At 34.1% G+C, this 22441-nt stretch overlaps 2 protein-coding genes across 5 annotated transcripts in view; one reads left to right on the top strand and one right to left on the bottom strand.

Moving 5' to 3' along the window:
• LOC105226176 (arginase-1) overlaps nucleotides 1-22441 on the top strand; it is a 37191-nt gene that overhangs the window by 8995 nt on the left and 5755 nt on the right. The window lies entirely within an intron of this gene.
• LOC105226177 (protein elav) lies at nucleotides 1758-16153 on the bottom strand. Of its 4 annotated transcripts, none has more exons than XM_019990231.3 (3): nucleotides 15998-16153; nucleotides 14396-14792; nucleotides 1758-11650 (listed from the first exon to the last, which is right to left on the bottom strand). In XM_019990231.3, coding segments are annotated over exons 2-3 (1341 nt in total). In that variant the 5' UTR covers nucleotides 14397-14792; nucleotides 15998-16153; the 3' UTR covers nucleotides 1758-10310. The 4 variants fall into 4 exon arrangements, with proteins under 4 accessions (XP_019845790.1, XP_029405997.1, XP_049310375.1 ...); XM_029550137.2 differs by having other exon boundaries at nucleotides 1758-11617; XM_049454418.1 differs by having other exon boundaries at nucleotides 15113-16124.

Below are 22441 nucleotides of genomic sequence, written 5' to 3'. Positions count from 1 at the left end.
ATATTTTGAAACACATTTATATGTAATATTACTTTCATTTTGGGTTTTTGGTTAATTCTTTTTTGGTTTTGCTTATAATTTAACCACTAGAATAATAATAATAATTATTATTATAAATATAATCATAATATTTCTTTAATATATGTAATAATAAATTGCATTAAATATCATTTTGGTTAAATGTGTATATAGAAATGAATAAATTAAACTTTATAAACTTATATAATGTCTTTGTTTAATATCAATTAAGTTTTGTCAAGTTCTTTTAGCTTGTTGCTATTTTTCACTTTTCATCATATTTTTCCTCAAATACCAAATACCTAATGTTCAAATAACACAAAATTTTTCTTAGAAAAAATATTTGAAATGTTAAAACATTTTTGTTGAGTATTTTGTTTTTTCCTTTTTTCTTTTTGTAAAAGCAGAATTCTTACTGTAAATATTGCAAGTATTTCTTCTGCCGTTATATCAACTATAATTTAGTACTAAAACTTTGCTTTGGAATGCTTGAGAAAACAAAAGAAACTTGTAAAATTCGTTTCGCTTTTTGTTTAAGGGAAATTTTCGTTATTTTGCTAATTATTACGCTTTTGACTTAAATATTTCTTAAGGGTTTAAGTTTTTCCAGACTTTGTTTTTGCATTTTGACTAGCATTGGAATGGTTTTTTTATCTTTCAGTATTAGCATATAATATTATTTATGTTTTATAAATTCTACACAAAAAAATAGTGTGAATTCATGAAAGAATTCGACTTGCGAGATCATTTAGCCTTTACAGCTGTTTGACTAGATAGAAATTCACAGAATTTTTCAAAATTAATTAAAAATTATAAAAACACTTTTCTATACGCCTACATATGTATGTATGAATGCGCTACAAAAACAAAAGGTGAACAAACAATTTGTAGAAGACCTCGCGCTTTTAGAAGAAACATATTGCATATATCCTGCTAGCTCTCGGCAGGTGGAGAGAAGGCGAGAAGTAGAAGGAAGCCAGTGAGTTTGTGTCAACTGAGTATGTTGAGAAAGCGCTGCCACAAATTAACACAGATTCAACAATGTGCTCGACAATGCAGAATTAGATCGAAAAACAAACGAAAATGGCAACAAAAAAACAAACGGAAAATCAAACCAAATGAAATGAAACATGTACATATGTCAAACGAAAACGAAAATAGTAGATACAACAAAAATTAACCAACCAACGAAATATTGCTAAACAACCAACGTAAAACAAAGAGAAAAAGAAAGAGAATTTACAAATTGGTAGAAGTAAATAAAGCGGGATATATATATTTTTTTTTGCTGTGGGGAGGGTGGTAAAAGTGATGGATGCTAATAACGCAACATGAGAGCGCGTGGCACACATAAGGCGAGTAACGATATGTGCAAAAGTATTTTTGCTTTATCATTTATTTAACATTTTTCCAGTAAAATTTTTTTTTTTAAATATTATTTTGGTAAAAGCACTCGTTGAAATCCTTATTCGAACGTTTTCAAATAAGATTTTATTAAAAAAAAATTATTACGAAATAAATTTCTGATACTCAATGCTCTGAATATATGTTTCAAAACTTTTTTTTTTATAAAAAAAATTCTTTACACATCTTTCATTCGCACTCGCGCGTAAATGTGTGCGTAACGCAAATAAAAAGAGTTAATGGAGAATGTAAATCATAAAGGAAACGAAGTGGAAATCATGAGCTCATGGACACAAACTAATGATGATAATGACAATAATAAAATAAAAAACAAATTAAATTCAAAAATCAAAATTGATATTTTATTTAAGGTTAAAAACACGGTTTGTTGTTGTCAAAGTTTTTATCACTTCAAATATACGCGCATCAACCACAAGTATTAGCGCTTTTAACTTTTTGTCTCAATACAATTTTGATATTTTGTGTGGGAAATACAAATTGAATTAAACTTTAAATGTAATTAAAATAAAAACACAAACTTATAATTAAAATTTAAAATAATGATAAAGTTAAAATTTCTATTTAGCAATAACTGCTGTGTTTAAAATCATATATTTAGGGAAATTCCGATAAAATGTTTTTTGTTAATATTTTTCGTCACAACTTTTGGACAAAAAGTTTACAAAGTAACACACAAACTGCTTTCGAAATTTGTGCGTGAGAATGAAGTTCTCGTTGAAGTCAGGCGGGCATTATGTGGGACAAAGAGAGAGCGTCGTGTGTAAACTTTTTGCTATATTTTACAAAACAGTTGTAAAACAGGACATTGTAAATTTAAAGTGACATTTTTTGTTTCTAAAGGCTACTTTTGACGCTATGCTTGTTATGCGCTCTTCTCAAGTGAAAGCCACACATTCTCGTTTACCGAGAAATAAAGGAAAAACGTTTGTTTATAGCGTAAAAACGTGTTGTTTCGTCACTTGTTGGTAGTTTTAAGCGCTAGATGCTATGAACGGTTTTTTTTCTTGGGATGTTACAGTATTCGAAGAACGAGTACTGCAGGAATTATAAATTTCTGGAGTATCAAGTATCAAACAACGTTTTATACACATATTTTTGTCTGTGTGCTTGCCGCGACTTGAGTGATTAGTTACATAAACAAGAAGATTTTCAAATGTCAATATGGTTATGTAATACAATTGAATCAAATAATAATAGTAATAGTAATTATAATATAAATTGAAATATAACATATAATAAAAAGTACACAATGAAAAATATAGTAATTGATGGCAAAAAAATGCTTGCTTGCGCACGCTTGCTGACTGCGTGGGCGTAAAACCTGCAGCTGCAAGGGGGCAAAATCTGTCAGCGCTCATATAATTTTTGTGTGCAAAAATTGCATAAGCTCAGCATTTTGCCATCTTTGCTTTTTAAATTGCAATTTTTGTATGTTTTTTTGTTTAATAAAATACTAGCGCTTTGCAATTGTTTCTGAGATTTTGTTGCTAGACAATTTTATTTTCATTTCGTGTGTACAAATAGTTGGTTTAAAACATATACGTAAACAAAAAAAAATATTATTTAAAATTATAAAGGTTAATAAAGTAATATTAAATTGAAATTAAAAGTATGAACGCAAATCAATTACAAACTTAACGCAAGGAATGCGATGAAACGAGCTCAAAATAAGATAAATATATGTAAAAATATTACAAAAAAATAAGTCAATTAAAACTATGGTTTACAAACTGCTAGTTACTACTATTTGTTGTTTGTTAAGTTAAAATAAAAATAATAATATTAGAAATCATACAAAACAAACTGAAAACCCATGAAAATAGTAATTATTATTTTCATTACGCTGTCCCATACTTGTGTTCGTTTCGTATTTTGTTTATCTTTGCTTCATTTAGTTAAGGTACGCATATTGTTTTTAGTAATTACTACAAAACATAAAACATTCATATAAATTGTTGTGTCATAATGTGAAAATTAAAATTAAAAACTAATAATTACTTAAAAGAAAATTAAAATAATTAATATGCCATGAAACGCACACACATTTCAAAAATGCAATTTGTCATCAAATCAAATCAAATCAACTAAAAAAAAAACAGAAAACACTAAATTCTTGCATCTTTCAAGTTCCGATATCTTATAAGTTTATCAGTTGCTTTTTTATACGTCAATTTGAGTTGGTTGTTTATTCAATCTTCACTGCCGATCTATTTGTTGTGGTCTGTGCTCGCGCGCCTTTTTATCGCTTTTCGTACATATTTTGTGCCGCTTGTGCTAAACATATTGCTTGCTGACTCCCTGCTACTCTCCTCACTACTTTACTGTCTGTGCTCTCCTCTCATACTCTCATATATTTATGCAGTTTTACTATTTACTTGCTTCAACGCGGCGCTGCAATACTGGTATGCACCTTTTATTTAATTTTTTTTTACTTATTTTTCGGATTGACTTCTATTAAATTACGGCTTTCTTGGCAATATGCGCTTGTAGAACGCTTTCCCGCTTTTGCTCTTGCATGAGCGCACGCGCTCTTATCTTTACTTGTCCATATTTGAATGGCGTATCATTGCAGATGCTGCATTTCTCTATTGGGAATTTGCGTTCGTTTCGTGTGTCAAGAAAATAGAAAGCATAAGTTTGCATCATCAACGATAAATTGGCGCTTATTGCACTTTTGTGCAATTTTTTCGCTTACATTTGCAACTACATACATACGTGTTGATGTTTTTGTTGTTATTAAGGGTTCTCTTTTTTCTAATGTTTAATAAAAATTATTATGCTTAAAATAGTTACTACATTAAGAAGTAAATTTTAATAAAAATATAAGCAAAAATTTATACTTTCTTCTGAGATACACATTTTCGCGTAGACACTATTGCACAGAATATCCTTTCGCTCGTTAGCAAAACAAAATTATGTATTTGTAATCGCTTTTTACAGACCGCATTTGCTGCTTTCAAAATAATTTGGCGGTGTTAGTGTGCAATTTGAACTAAACCTTAGCACGTACTATTTTCTATTCGTATAGAGAATTTAAAAAAATAAATAGAAATCACTACAACCATACGCTCAAAGCTTTTTCTGCTTTATTTAAAGCAGTATTTTTAACGTGGAGGCTACACTTGTCTTAGAAAACAAACAGTTGTGGGCATTGCGAACGATTTTGAAGACACTGCTTTCAAACGTGAAAAATATTGGACATCTAATTTACTTCGAAAAAATTACGAGCATTTAAGGGACCCTCAAAAACGCTGCAATTACGCAATCAAGAACTTGCTTTCAATTTGATCACACATCCTACTTGTCAAAATTGATTGAAATTGACAATACAAATATTCATATTTCAGAAAATTACATATCATTTCAAGACTGTAGTAGAAAATGTAGGTATATTGCAACTCGAAAGCAATTTCTAGATCGTGAAACGCGCGGAAAAGCTGCTTAACATAATTTACTGATTTTTGTATAAACAATTTTATTAAGGGGATATGATATTCTAGTCTAGAAATTTGAAAAAATCATTTTTTTTTTTATCATAATTCAGGTAATGAATGTTTGAAACCTTCATTAGGGTCCTTTGAAGCTGTAATGTTACAGAAATTTATGGGGGCGACCGCAAAAGCGAATTTTTGCAGCCGCAGCGCATGTTTCGAAAACATACTATAATTCAAAAAAATGTTTTCTAAATCAACTTGTAGCTGGTGTTGATTTCTTTTTGCCACACTTATTGCCTTCAAACACAATAACTGCATTGAACGCATGTTGAACACACTATCAGCGCTGACTGTTTTCTAGTACTTATTGTCGCAGTAGCGCATTCTGTAGTTTTGAATGATGTTTGTTGTGTATGTGTATGGGTTAGTTACTATAGCTGCATATCTACTCTCTTGTTTTCTTTTACTTGTCATGCATAATTGCTATGCGACATTGAAGCATTTTTAGTTATTATAATGCTTGCAATTTAGAACTTCTGCCTAACTGCTTTAGCAATTTAGTTTAGTTTTTTCTTCAATACATTTTTTTCCGTTTACATCGTTTTGCATTTTTGACTAGAATTCTTGTTTGTTTCATGCGTTTTGTGTATACTTGTATTTTTGTATTTTTTTCTTTTTACCATCTGTTTCGCTTCGACTACTACTACTATGCATATGCTTAAAAGTAATTTTTTAAATTTATAAATTTTAACTTAATTAAATTATTTGTTCTTATGCGTTTTTCGCTTAGCGTTTGCTTTTTCTCATACATTTGCTTGTTCTTTTTTACTTTGTTCATACTACACGTTTACTCTTACGAAAAAAATATAATTTATATATAAGCAACTGTGAGGCTTCAGCCGTCCCAAGTTGTTTAGCATCAAAAAATGTACTAATATATAACTATTTAATAAATAGTGATTACTTTTTCTCTGGGTTTCTTTTTGTTTTGTAACTTCACTTACTACTGCCTGCATTTGCGCATGCTTCGCTAACCTCAACATTACAATTTGAAAAAAAAAAAAACTAAAATAAAATATCAATGAGTGTATTCACGGTGCGCGTCTTCCCCGTTAGCAAAAGGTGTCGAGCAAACACAAACACTGTGAATACCCACATCAAGTTAATTTTTAGCTAATTTGCTAAATTGAAATTTAAAAATTGTGAACTTTAAAACTAAAACCACTTAACAGCTACAAAAATATAATTATATAAATATATATGTAGACATACACGTACACATATTGTATGAATGTCAGTTTAAATTTGTGTAGTTAATGGTGTTTTGTGTAATAAAATATTAATATTAATGCAAAAATAAATTATGTTATATACATATGTATGCACGTATGTATATAAGCTGTATAAACACTATTTTTCAACATTATTGTGAAACAGTGCTTAGTTTGGTTTGAGTTGAAACTGAATTTGAAAGCAAAATTATTGAAAATAAATATATAGTACATATGTATACATATGTTTGAAGATATAAATTAATAAAAGTTGTGTAAATATGCAATAAATATGTATATAAATATATTTTGCTTAATTATTACGTACGTTCACTATTTATATATATATATATATGTATGCGTTTGTATGTTATGTATATGGACTGTATATATGTATAAATATATAAATTATGTGTACAAAATAGCTGGGAGGACACGCGCGTCAATTTTACATGAACACACATTTTTTCTTTTTGACAAAATTATAATTTACGAGGGTGGGTACAAAAAAAACAACAACAAACATAAGAGTAGTAGCCGTGTTGAGAAATCGAACTTATCGAAAAAATTATATTAATAAATAACTTTAAACAACTTCCAATATGTTGGTTGATTAAGCGCTTCAAAAGTAATTCAAATATTGTTCGAAAATAGTATTTTTGACATTTCGAACTCATGTGGGTTGTAGCAAATAGCAGTTGAAGCGCATTTACGCAAAACTCAAAGCAAAGTAAATTGAAACAAAGAAATCAACACAAGATGTCAATGTACTGCACTACAAACGAACAAAATCAAAGGGCATTATTCGTGGAAGCACAAACAACACAAAATCGTAATTGTAAAAAATGTCTATTAAATATATTTCAACAATTCAAAACTGCTCCTCAAACAAATACCTGCAACCATTGATTGTAAACAAACCAAATTACGTTTAAAAATAAACAAATTGATTTTTTTCAACATTATACGAATATTGTTGCATGTGTGTATGTGTCAATAAAATGTATGTGTGTGTATATATGTACGCAGCCTAAAGCTTAAAACATTTCACCCTAAATTATGTATAGTTTATTTGTATTTCGGGTGTTTTGTGCTTCACATTGTAATTTTGTCTCAAACAAATTATTGAACATTCATGTTATGCGCTTTGTGCGTAGGTGGTGACGAAAAAGAAGAAAATGCTGTAACGGTAATAACGGTGCGCTGCTTTCTGCTGTTGAAAATAACTTCTAATACATAACTTTTTGAATTTAGCACACTAAAACGGCACTTAAAAAATTGCCTTTGACTCTTTGCAAGCTCGTTTTAAACAAATTTTTTACTTGTTGAAAATATTTAGTGCTTATTTTTTATTTTAAAAGAATGATGTTATATTATGTGAATATTTTACTGTTATTTTAAGTTGTTTACTAATTCAGCGCACTATTAGCGTTAATTAAAGCGCGAAAGCCGTAAAAATAGTGCCTAAAAACAACAACACTCTTTCGTACTTTTCGCCACCAAAATACACAACAAGCTGTGCGTTTTTCCTGTCAATATGCAAAAAGGATCTGCAGCAACCTTTCAATCAATTAATGTTTAATTAAATTTAAATAAAATGTTTATGTTTAATGTTATGTAAGTTTTTATATTATTTTAAAATGTATATTAACTCTCGAGTGTGGATATTTATTTATAATATTGGATATATTATATAATTAGTTGTAAATTTAGCCTTCTGGAGGTGCAATGTTTATTTAATAATTATTGTTGCTCATTCGATACTGTCTCGTTATAGTTGTTTAGCTCATTTAAAATTCAAAAGATCTACTTTTTCTATAAATTTGCATTTGCGCACGCAGGCTTTGCCCCTTTATTTTCTAGTTACATATATATTTATGGCCTTACACCCAACTTTTGGTTATTTTCTTAGTTATATTTTTTTAATTATTAAAATTTAAACTTTTGCTATTTAATACTGTAGCAGCCTCCTTGCTTTTACTATAGTCTCTATGGTTATTACTCATATATTATTTTATTTACTATTTTTTTGTTTTGCTAGTTCGTTAAATAATTTTAAAAATTTTAGTTTATTTTTTATTTAATTTAAATTACATGTCATCGCTCCTACTTTTCGGGTTTTTCGCTCTTGAATGCCACTAAACTCAATAACTTGTATCAATTGTTTTAAGACATTTTTTTTCGTTTTGCTAATATTATAATTGAAAATCTTTTTTATTATGCGCTTTTATACCAAAATAGAGTTGTACATTCAATTAATTGTATTATAGTTATGCTTTACTTTAAAACCTGCGTACGCACTCGTCTTTCTTCAAGCCTTTCTTTCGAGCGCTTGCTGCACATTTGATTGCATTTAAATTTATCATTTGCTTATAACGCATATTTTGAGTTAGAAAACGTATAAAAATTGTCAACTTTTTCAACTTTTAAAATTGCAAATGAAATTTAAAATACTTTTATTGCTGCCGGCAGGCCAAGGTTGTTTTGGAAGATTTTTGTTTGCCTTTATTTCTTAATTATTAGTATATTTTTAAAGAACTGTTCACTAATTCTTTTTCGTTACTGCCTAATTGGCGCTCGTTGAGCTAAACGGTTTTGTGATATACTTGTGCAGTAGTAGTTTTCATACAACTATAGTTTTGGAAATTTTCGAAAAGGTTTTTAATTTGGAAAATCGTGTGTTGATCTCTTTGTTCGATTTCAATTTGTAAACGGATACCCATTCATTTTCTTTTTTACACATATGTACGTTTTGTAGGGATATTAACAAATATTACATCGAGTTAAGAAATTCTAGAGGATGCAGAAATATTGTTTTGAGCCTTAATTTTGCAAAACTTTCGTCTTGATAATTTTTCTTTGCATTTTTTCTAGATTATTTCAGACTAGAGTAGTGAAAATATCAAATGATTTTTTTTGTCTCTCATTTTTGAATGTGTGGCGCAGCTAGCTGATTCGTTTATATTTTTTGCAGAGATTCAATAAATATATGTATGTATGTGTATTCGTGTTCACGCACACATGCATGTATACAGCCACGAGTTGCAGCTGTTGGTTAATTTAAAAATAGCCCAAACTTTCGAGTAATAATTTTCAGATTTTGCTTGCCAATTTGATTACCAAGCAGGCCAATTTTTCTAAATTAAGCCAACACTCGCAGAACATTGATTGAAATTGCCAAAATTTGCAAATATGTTTTTCAAATGGAAACATACACATACATACGAATGTACTGTGAAATATATTTTTCCTTCACTGCTTTGGCATTGTGAAATTCAGGTGACTAACAAACAGACACACATGTGCTGCGCTGCCAGCCGTTACACTAGGACTGATTTGGAGTGCCTGCCGTAACCACCCCAATTATTTGAGGCGTGTGGGAAGCTTGCCGCCTGCTTGCGCGCACAACGGGTGGTTGCTAGCGGCATTTGGCGCGCCATTTTAAGCATTAATGTGCGTCCATTTGCTTTTCGCAAAGCCACTGTGGGTGGAAGCTGATAAGGAAAAATATATTCAAATGATTTCTCTTTGCTCTTTTTGTTTTCATATTTTCACTACGCTACAGATATACTGAATCGTTACATCCCTTGTAACCGCAAAATTTTGCTACAACACCAATTTCTTGTTGTCAATATTTCTCTGCACCTATCTACTACTCCGCGCTTGTGATTTTGTGTTAGAATTTACAGTGCAACAAATTAGATTAATTAACCTCACTTTCAAAAGTTAATTAATTAATTTAATTTCCAGATTCGTATAGCTTCAAGTTGGACTTTCTTTAGCATATGCTTAATATAAAAAATATATTTAAAAAATGGAAAATACGAGGTTGGCGTGCGTTGCGAATGTTGGGGGGAGGAAGAGCAAACTCATCCTCCCCACAACACGCCTTGCACATCACACACTTTTACCAATTTTAAACAAAGCCAACCCGCGCATTTCCACCAACTTGCCTGCGGTCGGGTTGCAGCTCGGCTCCTTTTCACCGATTTGTTGTTATGTTGCTGCTGTTACTACTGTATTTCCGCTACATTGTTATTATTGCTGTTATTGTTGTTTTCATTGTGTATGCGTGTGTTATTGTTACAGTTGATGTTGTTGTGTACTACTACTATTGTTGCAGTTAGCTGTTACTACGTAGATTTTTCGCTGGAAAGATAATTTACTTTGATTTGTTGGTCTTGAAGCTAACTTGTAGCACCCGATTGCCCAGTGTATAACCATTTAATGCACGAATTGCCATTGCCGCTTCATCATAATTGGTCATCGACACGAAGCCGTAGCCTTTGCATTGATTTGTGGTTTGATCCTTAACAATTTTAACCGATTGTACTGCGCCGAATGGGCCGAATAGCTGCCACAGTGATGCCTCCTCAGTTTCGGGTGCCAAATTGTAAATAAAAATGGGATAAGCACCGCCCGGACCACTAGCTAATGCACTAGCAGCGGCCGCTGTCGCACCCAAACCATTTGGCAGCATAACATCGAGCATATCGCCGGCCATGGGTGAGAAACGTGCCAAGCCTTTGTTGACCGGCGTATGCATAGCGCCGCCGATGCGCCGCACCAACTGTGGATTGAGGAATGCTGGCAATTGTGGTTGCATTATCTTGCTAGTGCTACCCGGTGTATTTGAGAATTTCACCACAATCGGATCTGTGCAATCCGGTGGTGTGGTTCCGTTCAGTGCAATAATGGCACGTGTTGCTTCCTCGCGCTTATCAAAACGTATGAAACCGACACCTTTGGTCTGTGAATCATTGCCGGCATTTTGTAATATACGTGATGTGATTATAGCTCCGAATGGTGCGAAAATTGCCTCCAACTCTTGCTGTGTCATATTCTTCGGCAGTCCCGACACATATAGATTCGCACCCTTAATGGCGTCCGATGAGGGGCGTGCGAATGATACCTTGATGGTTTTATTCTGTAAACGCAGCCCATTCAATACGTTAACGGCCTGTTCGGCATCTTGTGCGCGTACATAGTTGACAAAGCCATAACCCAAACTTTGACCCTTATTTGGTCCTTGCGGATTTAGTGGATCCATAAAAGCTTGTGATTTGTCACGTATCAATTTCACAGACTCAATTTCGCCTACACTGGAGAATAGTGATCGTATCTCATCTTCGGTCATTGTTTGTGGCAAATAGTTTACAATGAGATTAGTACGTGTCTCGGATGAACCGTTATTATTGCCATTCTGTTGGGTATTCGTATTTCCGTTGGTAGTTTGCTGTTGCAATTGCTGGGTGACGGCAGCAGCGGCGGCGGCGACGGCTTGTTGTGTTTGCTGTTGCTGCACCTGTAAAATGGCCTGCTGCACCTGCTGCTGCTGTTGCAGTTGTGCGGCTGCAGCAGCGGCAGCAGTCTGCGCAGGTGATGCATTCGAAGCGGCTAGGGCGGCTGCGGCAGCGGCCGGATTGGCGGCGGTTTGAGCCATTAGCTGGGCCTGAGCGTCTACTGTGCCTGCAGCACCGGCATTCGCCATCATAAAGTCCACTAAGTAACAGGCGATGGCGCAGAGGGATGAGTGAAACGGTAATAAGCGGACGTGGATATAGCAAATGATTGTTGTTTAGAACACATGGAAGGAAGAAAATAAAGTATTCAAATTTAGAGTAAGAAATAAGATTTTATGCATACTATAAATAATGATTATTAGGATATAAATTATAAGTTTACATATGTACAGTGGCGGACAAAAGTCTACATACACCCCCTATTTCCATTGATATGAGAGTGCAAAAACTTTTTAGAAAAATGTATTTATACAGTTTTATTATAATATTTATTATAATAACAATTAATTAAAAAAATCCGTTATTTAACATAAAACAACAAATTTATGGATGAAAAACTCAAAAAGTGCTTTGACAAAAGTCTACATACAGTTCAAATATCCTACTTTTTACATTGTAATATTAACAGTAAGGTAACGTTAGCCTTTTTCTTTTATTTCAATATGTTTATTGTTTGATATTTATTGAATTTAGTTGTGGTTTAAACATTTCAATAGCTATAATGGCTACGCGAAATGAAATATCAATTGATGTAAGAAATTTGGTGATAAAAGAGAGAAAAGAAAAAAATCATATGGTGAAATTTCTAAAATTTTGAAGTTGAGTCGAGCAACAGTACAGACAATTCTAAAAAACTTTAAAAATAATGGTTCCAACGAAAATAAACCGCGCAGTGGACGCCCAAAACAACAATCTCGTAGAGACGTCGGCCTGATTCTCAACGAAGTAGACCAAAATCCAAAAGTAAATGCTCCAAATATAGCCGAACGCATAGTAAGTACGTCACAAATGAGTATCTAACCAAGAACAATAAAAAAAAACTCTAAACGATAACGGATTCCACAGTAGAACACGACAGAAGAAACCTTTTATTTATGAAAAAACCGGAAACTTCGTTTAAAGTTCGCCAAAAAATACAAAGAAAAGGAAATGGATTTTTGGAAAAAAGTTTCATTTACAGATGATTCTAAATTCACCCTTTTTGGTAGTGATGAAAGGGCTAAAATTTGAAGGAAAACTAACGCCACGCTTGAACCGAAAAACGTAGTATCAATTGTGAAGCTCGGTGGCGGCAGCGTAATGGTTTGGGGAGCTGTTGCGGCCTCTGGAGTTAGAAATTCGGACTTTATTGAAGGTGAAATGGACGGTTATAAGTATAAGTCTCTGTTGGAACATAATTTGAAGCCTTTGGTGGATAATTTAGGGCTCGGTTCCAGTTGAATATTTCAACAGGATAACGATCCGATGTATGCGGCGCAAATTGTTAAGGACTGGTTGCTTTATTATACTCCAAGACAATTAAATACACCACCTCAAAGTCCAAATATGAATATTATTGAACATGTCTGCGAGATTTTGGAGCGTAGAATTAGAAAGCACCAAGTTTCTAGCTCTGCTATACTCTAAGAGCGCATATTGGGACCTTGGAACAGGATTACATCTGCAGCGTTGACAAATTTAGCAGAATCAATGCCACGGCGTCTTCAAGCAGTTATAGATGCCAATGGGGACCCAACTAAATACTAAAACGTCTTAATAACTAGCATTTTGTAAAGTTTTTCGCACTGAATTAAGATATTTTTGTACTGTATGTAGACTTTTGTCAACACAATATTTGAGTTTTTATTCCATAAATTTGTAGTTTTATATTAATTAACGGATTTTTTAAGTTTGTTGTTATTAGAAAGAAGATTAGAATAAAACTGTATCAACACATTTTTCTAAAAAGTTTTTGTGCTCTCACATCGAAGAAAACAGGGGGTGTATGTAGACTTTTGTCCGCCACTGTATATTTGTATTAGTTTGTAACAAATTGAACGATGATCCAAGTATTACCTCGCAACTTAATCACAGAGAACTTGTTTTTTTTTATTTAGGATATGCATTCAAACTCATTGTCATATATTCCTGTAATTCAACGAGTGTCATGTGTTACTATATCCAATTTCTTTCGGTTCCAATAGATGATTAATAAATATACATATGTATGTATGTCCGAATTTTAGACTGTTTGTAATGGGTCAATTTTATTTAAAATTTACGCTTGCCCGAGGAAATCGTAAATTAGTTATTTCTATATGCTATGTATGGAGATTGTGTTAATTACAGATATTGAATGTGTATAAGTACAATAATTGAAAATAATAAAAACGAACGTTATTTTCGCTCAATATCCATAGGTGCATATGCATAATATATTTACAATAAAGCTTTTGTTGCTAAAAAGAGCTTTTAAATACTTTTTCACAAAAAATTCAATAATAAGGTGGAATAAAGTAGTAGCCGCGCCTAGACATGCATGCATAAAGTACATATATATTTTAAAGGCATACCGGCTAGTTTTATTTGTTTTAAAACTCTAATGATAAACACAAAGCAATTTTATTGTGTTTCACTATACTGGGTGGGGACGTCGCCGTAGCTAAAAACACGATCAAAGTCGATAATGTTAGAACAAAATACACGAAATGCACATACAAAGAACTTATTTTAATTTTATTTTGCACTGATGCGCCGACGCATGAAAGAATGAAATAAAACTACAGGCAGAAAGAGAATAGACAATATATGCACATTTTACCCGTATATATGCATATATGTATGCATACGCGGAAACGATGGCGTTGACAGTGGTGCTCCACTATAAGTCAGCGATTTCATTGTACATATGTACAAAGTACCTAGCAATTATGTAGTCATGCGCTTTACTTTTTTTAATACTCACTTGCGTTGGCGTGTGTTTTCCTCGTTGCGGCAATAATTTTGATGCTTTTTCACAACTTCGCTCTTGCGTAAATTTGTTCTTTTACTTTAATGCTGCGCTGTCTCGACGATGACGGCTGCGTCTCTTATGTCAACGTTGACTGCTAAAAAGTCGTTGGCAACGCTGAAGATGGCGTTTTAATTGAAGCGTGTGTGAAATTCGGGAGAGAGCTGCTAAGCTAATCGATTTATCGATTTTCTTTGTATGTGTTAGTTTTGCTTGCCGCTAACTTTTTCTGTACTTTTTTATATAAATTTTCCGCTACTGTTGTTGGCTGCTCGATATATACTCTTTTCCTGGATGTATTTTTCGTTTGATTTTGCACGATGTTTAAAAATTCTATTCGTTTTTGTTGCTTCTGGAAATTAGATAAATTTGGTGTAAAAACATGAGCGAAAAATCACTTAAAACTTATATTAAGACTACATATTAGAAACGAAACTTATTTCAGAGAATAACTAAATTGAATAGAATTCAACAAATTGTATAATGCCGTCTTTCCAGTTCTTTTGACATGAATAAAAAGCGCTTCTCCGCACACACACACACAAATATGTATGAACACTTGCACGCGATCTCATGTCGCTATTGCCGTCACTTTTCTGTTTCTATGAGATACTTTTCTTTTTGTAGTTCAACATTGCAATGTAGATACAAGTGTATGTAAATACAATTTACTTTTCACGTTTGTCTCTTCGTAAATTCGTATTAATTAAATCAAATATGTTTGCACTAAAAATGTTTAATCTGTCGACTATGGCATTCGTCTATCTTCCATCAATTCACTTCCGCTGCTGTATAAGCTGTTTCATCCGCACTCGAAGGCCTACCGCGTTGCGGTCCTTCTTTTTAATATTTTTACTCCACCTGAACACAAAAAATTCTTCTCCTCTGCCCTGCGCAATTGTGACTTTCGACGCAACCAATCGATATATTCACAGATGCCAGCTTTGCTTGTTCGTATATTCGTGTCACTCGTCTATTATCCGGTCGATTTTTGTTGCTTTTATTGCTGCACCCTTTTCCTTTGCATTTTACGATCTTGGTTTTCCTTCGACTTTTCCAATTTAACGACGCAACAATGGAGTTTAATGAACTTTGCTCACACACGTTCAATTAATTAAAAGCATTAATATAGACAATTTTTGTGCATTTCAACAGATATGTAAATGTATACGAGTATATTATTTTCCCATCGATATTACGCTATATACACAAACACACACACTACTTGGTTTATTTATTGAATTTCCACTGTCCCCTTTAGTGCTTTTCCAAAAAATTTTCTCTACCCAAAAAAATATATACATATGTATATGGTTATTATATACATATGTATATGGTTATTATATACATATGTATATGGTTATTATATACATATGTATATGGTTATTATATACATATGCGAATTTTGGCGTAATTAGTATGTAGTCGTGTCGTGTAACCAGCAAATACTTTTTGCAGTTCTTATATATTTTTAACTTTTTATTTGTACGCTACTTCGCTCCACTAACCGTTTTATTTGTTTTATGACTATTTAAATATCTTTTCTTCGTTCTCTACCTTTTATGTATACTATGTTAATGGTCTAAGATTTTTTTCTCTAATTCTTTTTGCACAATAAAGACGACAATTTCACCCGAGAATTGATGTGTTTACGGCGAGCGAACGAATTCAAGTGAAGAACGAACTTCATAGATGTGAGAATCGAAGCTACGAATTCACAAACGAATGCAAAGCCGCAAGGCGTCGGCAGCGCAGCGACAGCCAACGAGAACGCCAAGCAGCGGAGTCGACTGTAACGCCAAAAATGCCGCTTTGCGCCTTTGTGTGTTGCCGGATTTTTCTATGACTTCGTTATTATTATTCTCCATAGCGAAAATTACACTTTTCCAAGTTAAATTGTGAGTGTATATATATGTATGTATATTTATGTGAATATAACTCTGCAACCATCATCTAGTCAACGCTCTCTGCCTAAACTCGCTGATCTTATGCTGTTGGTGTTTTACCTGTTCCGAGTTTAAAATGGCGGACGCAGTGATGAGCGCAGCAACCGTGTCTGGAAATAGTTAACGCCGGTAGTTGTGTAGAAACCAAGAATCATAGATAACTTGATACGAGACTCTTTAGTTCGAGAGAGAGCTGTCAAAACTCGCATTTTTTATAACATTTGCCAATGATGCCACTGCTGAAAAAAATTAGATTGGGTATATAAAAAATTATACAAAACACTAAATTAAACACTTTAAAAATGCATACATATATAAATGCTAAAATGCAAAATCATTAATTAATTTACATAAACATTTATTTTGCCAAAATATGTTCGCACAGTTTCATTTCACATTAATTTCCTCAAGTAATTATAGCGCTGCTCTTCTGGCAACCCGCCTTTTTGACTAACTGCTGATTGGCGTCACCCTGATTGTGTTTTGTTGCCAGCTCAAAAAACAGATCAGGGTGCAATGCCAGCTGACAAGCGAGAGAGCAAGAAAAGAGATTCTGATCAATTTATCTATGCCAAGAATGATAGAATACAAGATTACGACAACCGCCATTATGAAACGTCATAGTTGCGTGTTGAGAAGAACAAGAGTGAAAAACTGTCAAATGGCTTGCAAATTGTAAACAGAAAAGTGAACACTTTTGTAAATTCGCAAAATATTATTAATTCTTTCGATTTTAATGAAAAGTTTTAGTGAAGCGATTGAATATTGTTGAGTGAAAAGATTTGAATCATTTCTAAAGAAATATATCGGCCTATTGATAATAAAATTGTCTATTAAGTTGTGATTCAAATGGAGAAGACGTTTCTTGTGTTGTATATAAATATATACATATATTATAAGTTCAGATGTATCAGATGTATGAAATTATGATAAAAGAATTGTGAAATTAATTAATTAAAGAGGATTTAGTATTGAATATATCATTTCTTTTGCAAAATAACACCCATTTTTTGGCAACTTTTAAATCGGCCGAAAAACTGAAAAAACTCATTTTCGATCCTTTAATTGCATAATAATTATTACAACAAGCCACTGCACATTTCATTTTAAAAAATTAATATATTTATGCTTAGAAATTTAAATAAATACAACAGTACACTTTCACTGGTTTTCTTCATTTGAACAATTTCCACACATGCTACTCTATTTATTGTGGATGTGCCTAAAACTACTTACATATATCTTTTCTCGCAACAATATTCTAAACATTCCACTGAAATTTTTCCTGCAAAGACGAATGAATTAATATTATTTTGGGAATTTCCAAAAGTGTTTACTTTTTTGTTTACAATTTGTATGCATTTCTATGCTTGTTCTTCTCAACGCAAAAGTGTGACGTCACGAAATTGTTGCACAATGTATTTGTTTTTGTAAGAATTGTCAAGAGCTAAACCGAAAAAAACTAACGGTAAACTAGTGTCGTAATCTTGTATTCTATCATTCTTGGTAGAAACTAAAAGGTGATTTTTTAAGAGCTTGATAACTTTTTTAAAAAAAAAAACGCATAAAATTTGCAAAATCTCATCGGTTCTTTATTTGAAACGTTAGATTGGTTCATGACATTTACTTTTTGAAGATAATTTCATTTAAATGTTGACCGCGGCTGCGTCTTAGGTGGTCCATTCGGAAAGTCCAATTTTGGGCAACTTTTTCGAGCATTTCGGCCGGAATAGCCCGAATTTCTTCGGAAATGTTGTCTTCCAAAGCTGGAATAGTTGCTGGCTTATTTCTGTAGACTTTAGACTTGACGTAGCCCCACAAAAAATAGTCTAAAGGCGTTAAATCGCATAATCTTGGTGGCCAACTTACGGGTCCATTTCTTGAGATGAATTGTTGTCCGAAGTTTTCCCTCAAAATGGCCATAGAATCGCGAGCTGTGTGGCATGTAGCGCCATCTTGTTGAAACCACATGTCAACCAAGTTCAGTTCTTCCATTTTTGGCAACAAAAAGTTTGTTAGCATCGAACGATAGCGATCGCCATTCACCGTAACGTTGCGTCCAACAGCATCTTTGAAAAAATACGGTCCAATGATTCCACCAGCGTACAAACCACACCAAACAGTGCATTTTTCGGGATGGATGGGCAGTTCTTGAACGGCTTCTGGTTGCTCTTCACCCCAAATGCGGCAATTTTGCTTATTTACGTAGCCATTCAACCAGAAATGAGCCTCATCGCTGAACAAAATTTGTCCGAAAAAAAAAAAAACCGAACACTGATTTTGGTAATAAAATTCAATGATTTGCAAGCGTTGCTCGTTAGTAAGTCTATTCATGATGAAATGTCAAAGCATACTGAGCATCTTTCTCTTTGACACCATGTCTGAAATCCCACGTGATCTGTCAAATACTAATGCATGAAAATCCTAACCTCAAAAAAATCACCCGTTATAAATACGAGTCAAATGCGCCAGCTACACTCAAAACAGTGAATACATAAGTATATACATACATATGTATGAATTTAGAAGTGTACTAACATAAATAGATACAGTCATATCCATTTGTGCATACCTACTTACACTTTTGTTTAGGAGTTTATATTCTTCAATATTCAAATAATTTTCAACACAATTTTTAGCAATGACTCCCGTTACTTTAACAATTTGAGTTTGAATTACTTAAACACTTTAAAATTGCAAATATTTCCTAAAGTGAAGACCTGCGATGTTGTATATCTTCCCAACGCTCTCCACTTTTACTAATGTATGTATGTACATATACATACATGTGTTTGATAGTGCTTCTGCTGGCTGTTGAAGCTTTCGACTTCCGTTTTACGCAAAGTAGACTCTTCGTAATATATTCGTATGCGCCTCCTAATATGTATGTAGAAATCTACTTATAGAAATATCCAATAGGACTGCTGAAATCTCGAAGAAATTTATAAATATTGCCCCACCGTACATTTTATGTAAAATTTTTGCTTGAACATTGCTTTTTTTTTCTTTTGGTGATGTTCATTTGTGTGAGAAGCCTCGAGTACTCATTTGCTGCGGACGCTATTTCGGCAAGGACGGTGACGTACGCGTCGGCTTCAAGAGAGCTATCCGACGTTGCGGCAGGTATTCGTATAGAAAAGGGGAGTTTCGTGCAACGCAAAAACTTCCGCCCTACTTCACGCAAGATAACGAAAAGCGAAAGAATGGTCGAAAGAGAGGTCGTCAACCGCTTTATAGTGAGCACAAACAGATACTTCGTGCTGCTAGCATACACTTTTAGTATTACATGTTTAGAACAAGACATATGTACATAACTTTTGCCCGCACATAGCACGGATCGACGGTGGTCGCATGATTGCATAGCTAGTGGAAGTAAAGCAGCAGCGTGGCTGCAAGAAGTATATGCATATATGTTTGCATTACCATATCAAAGGATAGTTGAAACTAGAGGGTAGACACCCCCTTAAGGGTTGGAAAGCCCTTTTTATTGTCTGCGTTTAGCTTACATCCGGCGCATGTGTCGGAGGCGGCGGCGGTGGCACATTGGCAGCAAAACCTTTTCCTACCATGGATTGAGTGCACATACATACATACCATATATACATAATATGTGTTTGCTTGTTTATACGTTTGTGATTCTTGTGATTCGGTTTTACGCAACGCAATCACGTCGCTCAAAAAAGAGGGTGTCTGTGCTACAATCAACGTAAGTACATAGCAAACAAAATGTAAAATGGTAATAACAGAAATAAGAAAGAATTGTTACATTTTGAAAAGAAAATGTTGTGCAAAGTGACAAAGAACCTGAATTAAATGTACGCGCATGCGCGCATAGGTAGATAAAGGCAAAACATTGCACAATTAAATCAATGCAATTAACACGATCAAAAACGAATGGCATTGTCGATAACGACAGTGGTAGCGCACAGCTGCGACAAATTACCCAAGCGCGGTGACGGACTGACGCGTTGCCACTCGAGGCGCCGAACTGCGATCGGTTCAATTGATTCGCTTCGATGCGATTTACAGACATGATTTATGTGTGTAGAATCAAAGTATCAACCACCACGCGCCAATTTCGCAAGCAAACACCAAATGCAAGTACAAATATGTATACATATTTATGCATGTGTTTGTGTGGCACACTCAACGCATCCGTTTCCGCACTATGCAGCTGCTTGGCAAGCTACACATACTTACATACGTATAGGATATATTATGTACATACATATATGCTCATATTACGCCGAGGTTTATGATTTCTGCAGACAGCAAGGCGACGCCTTGCACCCACAACCGCACTACCATTAAACAACAAACCAATTCAGACGATGTTGGTAAAACAAGTGCTCAGCCAATTTGTGACCCGCTGCACATGAGACGGTTGAGGGTGCAGTGTTGTATAGGGGCTGCTTCAGACCACCCTATGGATTCGTGCTGCCTCTAACTAAACGGGAACTTAATATAAGGTAACTGCCGATCGAACTTGCCGTTCGTGCTTCGGATAGCGCAGCTAGCTTGGCTGTAATTTAGATCGTATTATAAATTGGAAGTCTCAAATCACGACAATTGGAATGTAACTGTACAAGTTAGCTTGGAACTACAGCGACTTTGACTTTCCAACTAGACTAAAGCATTTGGCAAAATTCACAGACTGAGAATAATTGCAATCTCCAGCTAATAAAGTAGTATTCACTTTCTTCCACTCGCATAATTTTTATATATTTAAAAACAATAAGCCCATGTATTTGGTTGTCCTTTATGCGAGTATACGTGCGCAGCTGTGAAAATCCACGAGTTTATAGTTCCTTGAAGTGTTTCCCACATTCATCGAGTTGAATACATACTTGCGACTCTGTGACGTGACAAATTTTGCAAGTAAAGCAAGCCGCGCTTCGGCTTCCTTCGTACTTCGTACTATCGCTTACATGTTTACTGAGGGGAACACAACAAAAGACGGTAAACAGAAACTTGAGTCGCTGTAGTGTAGGTCAGGAAAAAATCGACCATATGACGACATTCACATCGACAGAAAACTATACCGGAAGCGATGTGACAATCGAATATGCTTATAAAAGTAATGTACATACGCACAACTGTTATTATTGCGTCCGATTAGTCGATAATAGACTTGCTATCCAACTCGCTTTGAAATTCAACAATACTTTGCAGTATTCGGATCAGGCTGAGAACATTCCAACGCCGCTTTGCGTTCGATTTTGATATTAAGATCCTGTAAGGTCTGTCTGCCCGGCTCGAAGAGGTCCTTCCCAATCCTGACTGAGATTTTGGTGTTGCTCAACGTCAGTTTACATAACCGTATTTGTTATGGTGGGTACCAAATTCATAGCGGCATAGAAGCAGCTCCTCCGCGCTGTCAAAAGCAGCTTTGAAATCGACGCAATACGCTCGATAGAACCTTATATGCGGTATTGAGTAGGCTTATCCCACGGTAGTTGGCGCAGATTGCGGGGTCTCCTCTTTGTGGATTGGGTAGAGCACACTTAAAGTCCAATCGTTGGGTATGCTTTCGTCCGACCATATTCTACATAGAAGCTGATGTATGCTCATTAGCAGATCTTCGCCGCCGTCTTTGAACAGCTCGGCCGGCAACCCATCGCCCCCGTCTGCAGAGAATAGTTATTTGAATTGAAGAACTTAATCTATTTGACGTGACTCACTAGAAACTTGGATTATTTATTTTCCAGAAACATTAAAAATACAAAGGGGTTTCGCCACAGTAGAATAGAATTATTAAGGGCATAACAAAGGATTTAAAGCCAAACAGCTGGAACCTAGTTTTCAAAACACAGCCGCTCATGCAAAAACTTATAATCTGTGGAAGAAATCCAAATGGCCAAACGCAGTCACTTCTAATCCACCCTTAACTTATGCAAATATGGCGAAAACAAAACACAAAAAAAAACATAAAAAAGTAATTTTTGCTTCTGTGTTTACTTACACACACATGTAAGCAGCAAAATATGTAAACCAAATCGACAAAACCTGAAAAGTCAGCCGATTGTGTAAGGCCCTTACAAGCAGGGCGCTACTT

Source organism: Bactrocera dorsalis, chromosome 4, assembly GCF_023373825.1.
Source record: "Bactrocera dorsalis isolate Fly_Bdor chromosome 4, ASM2337382v1, whole genome shotgun sequence".
NCBI classification, from domain to species: Eukaryota; Metazoa; Arthropoda; class Insecta; order Diptera; family Tephritidae; genus Bactrocera; species Bactrocera dorsalis.
This window is presented reverse-complemented; position numbering and strand designations above follow the sequence as displayed.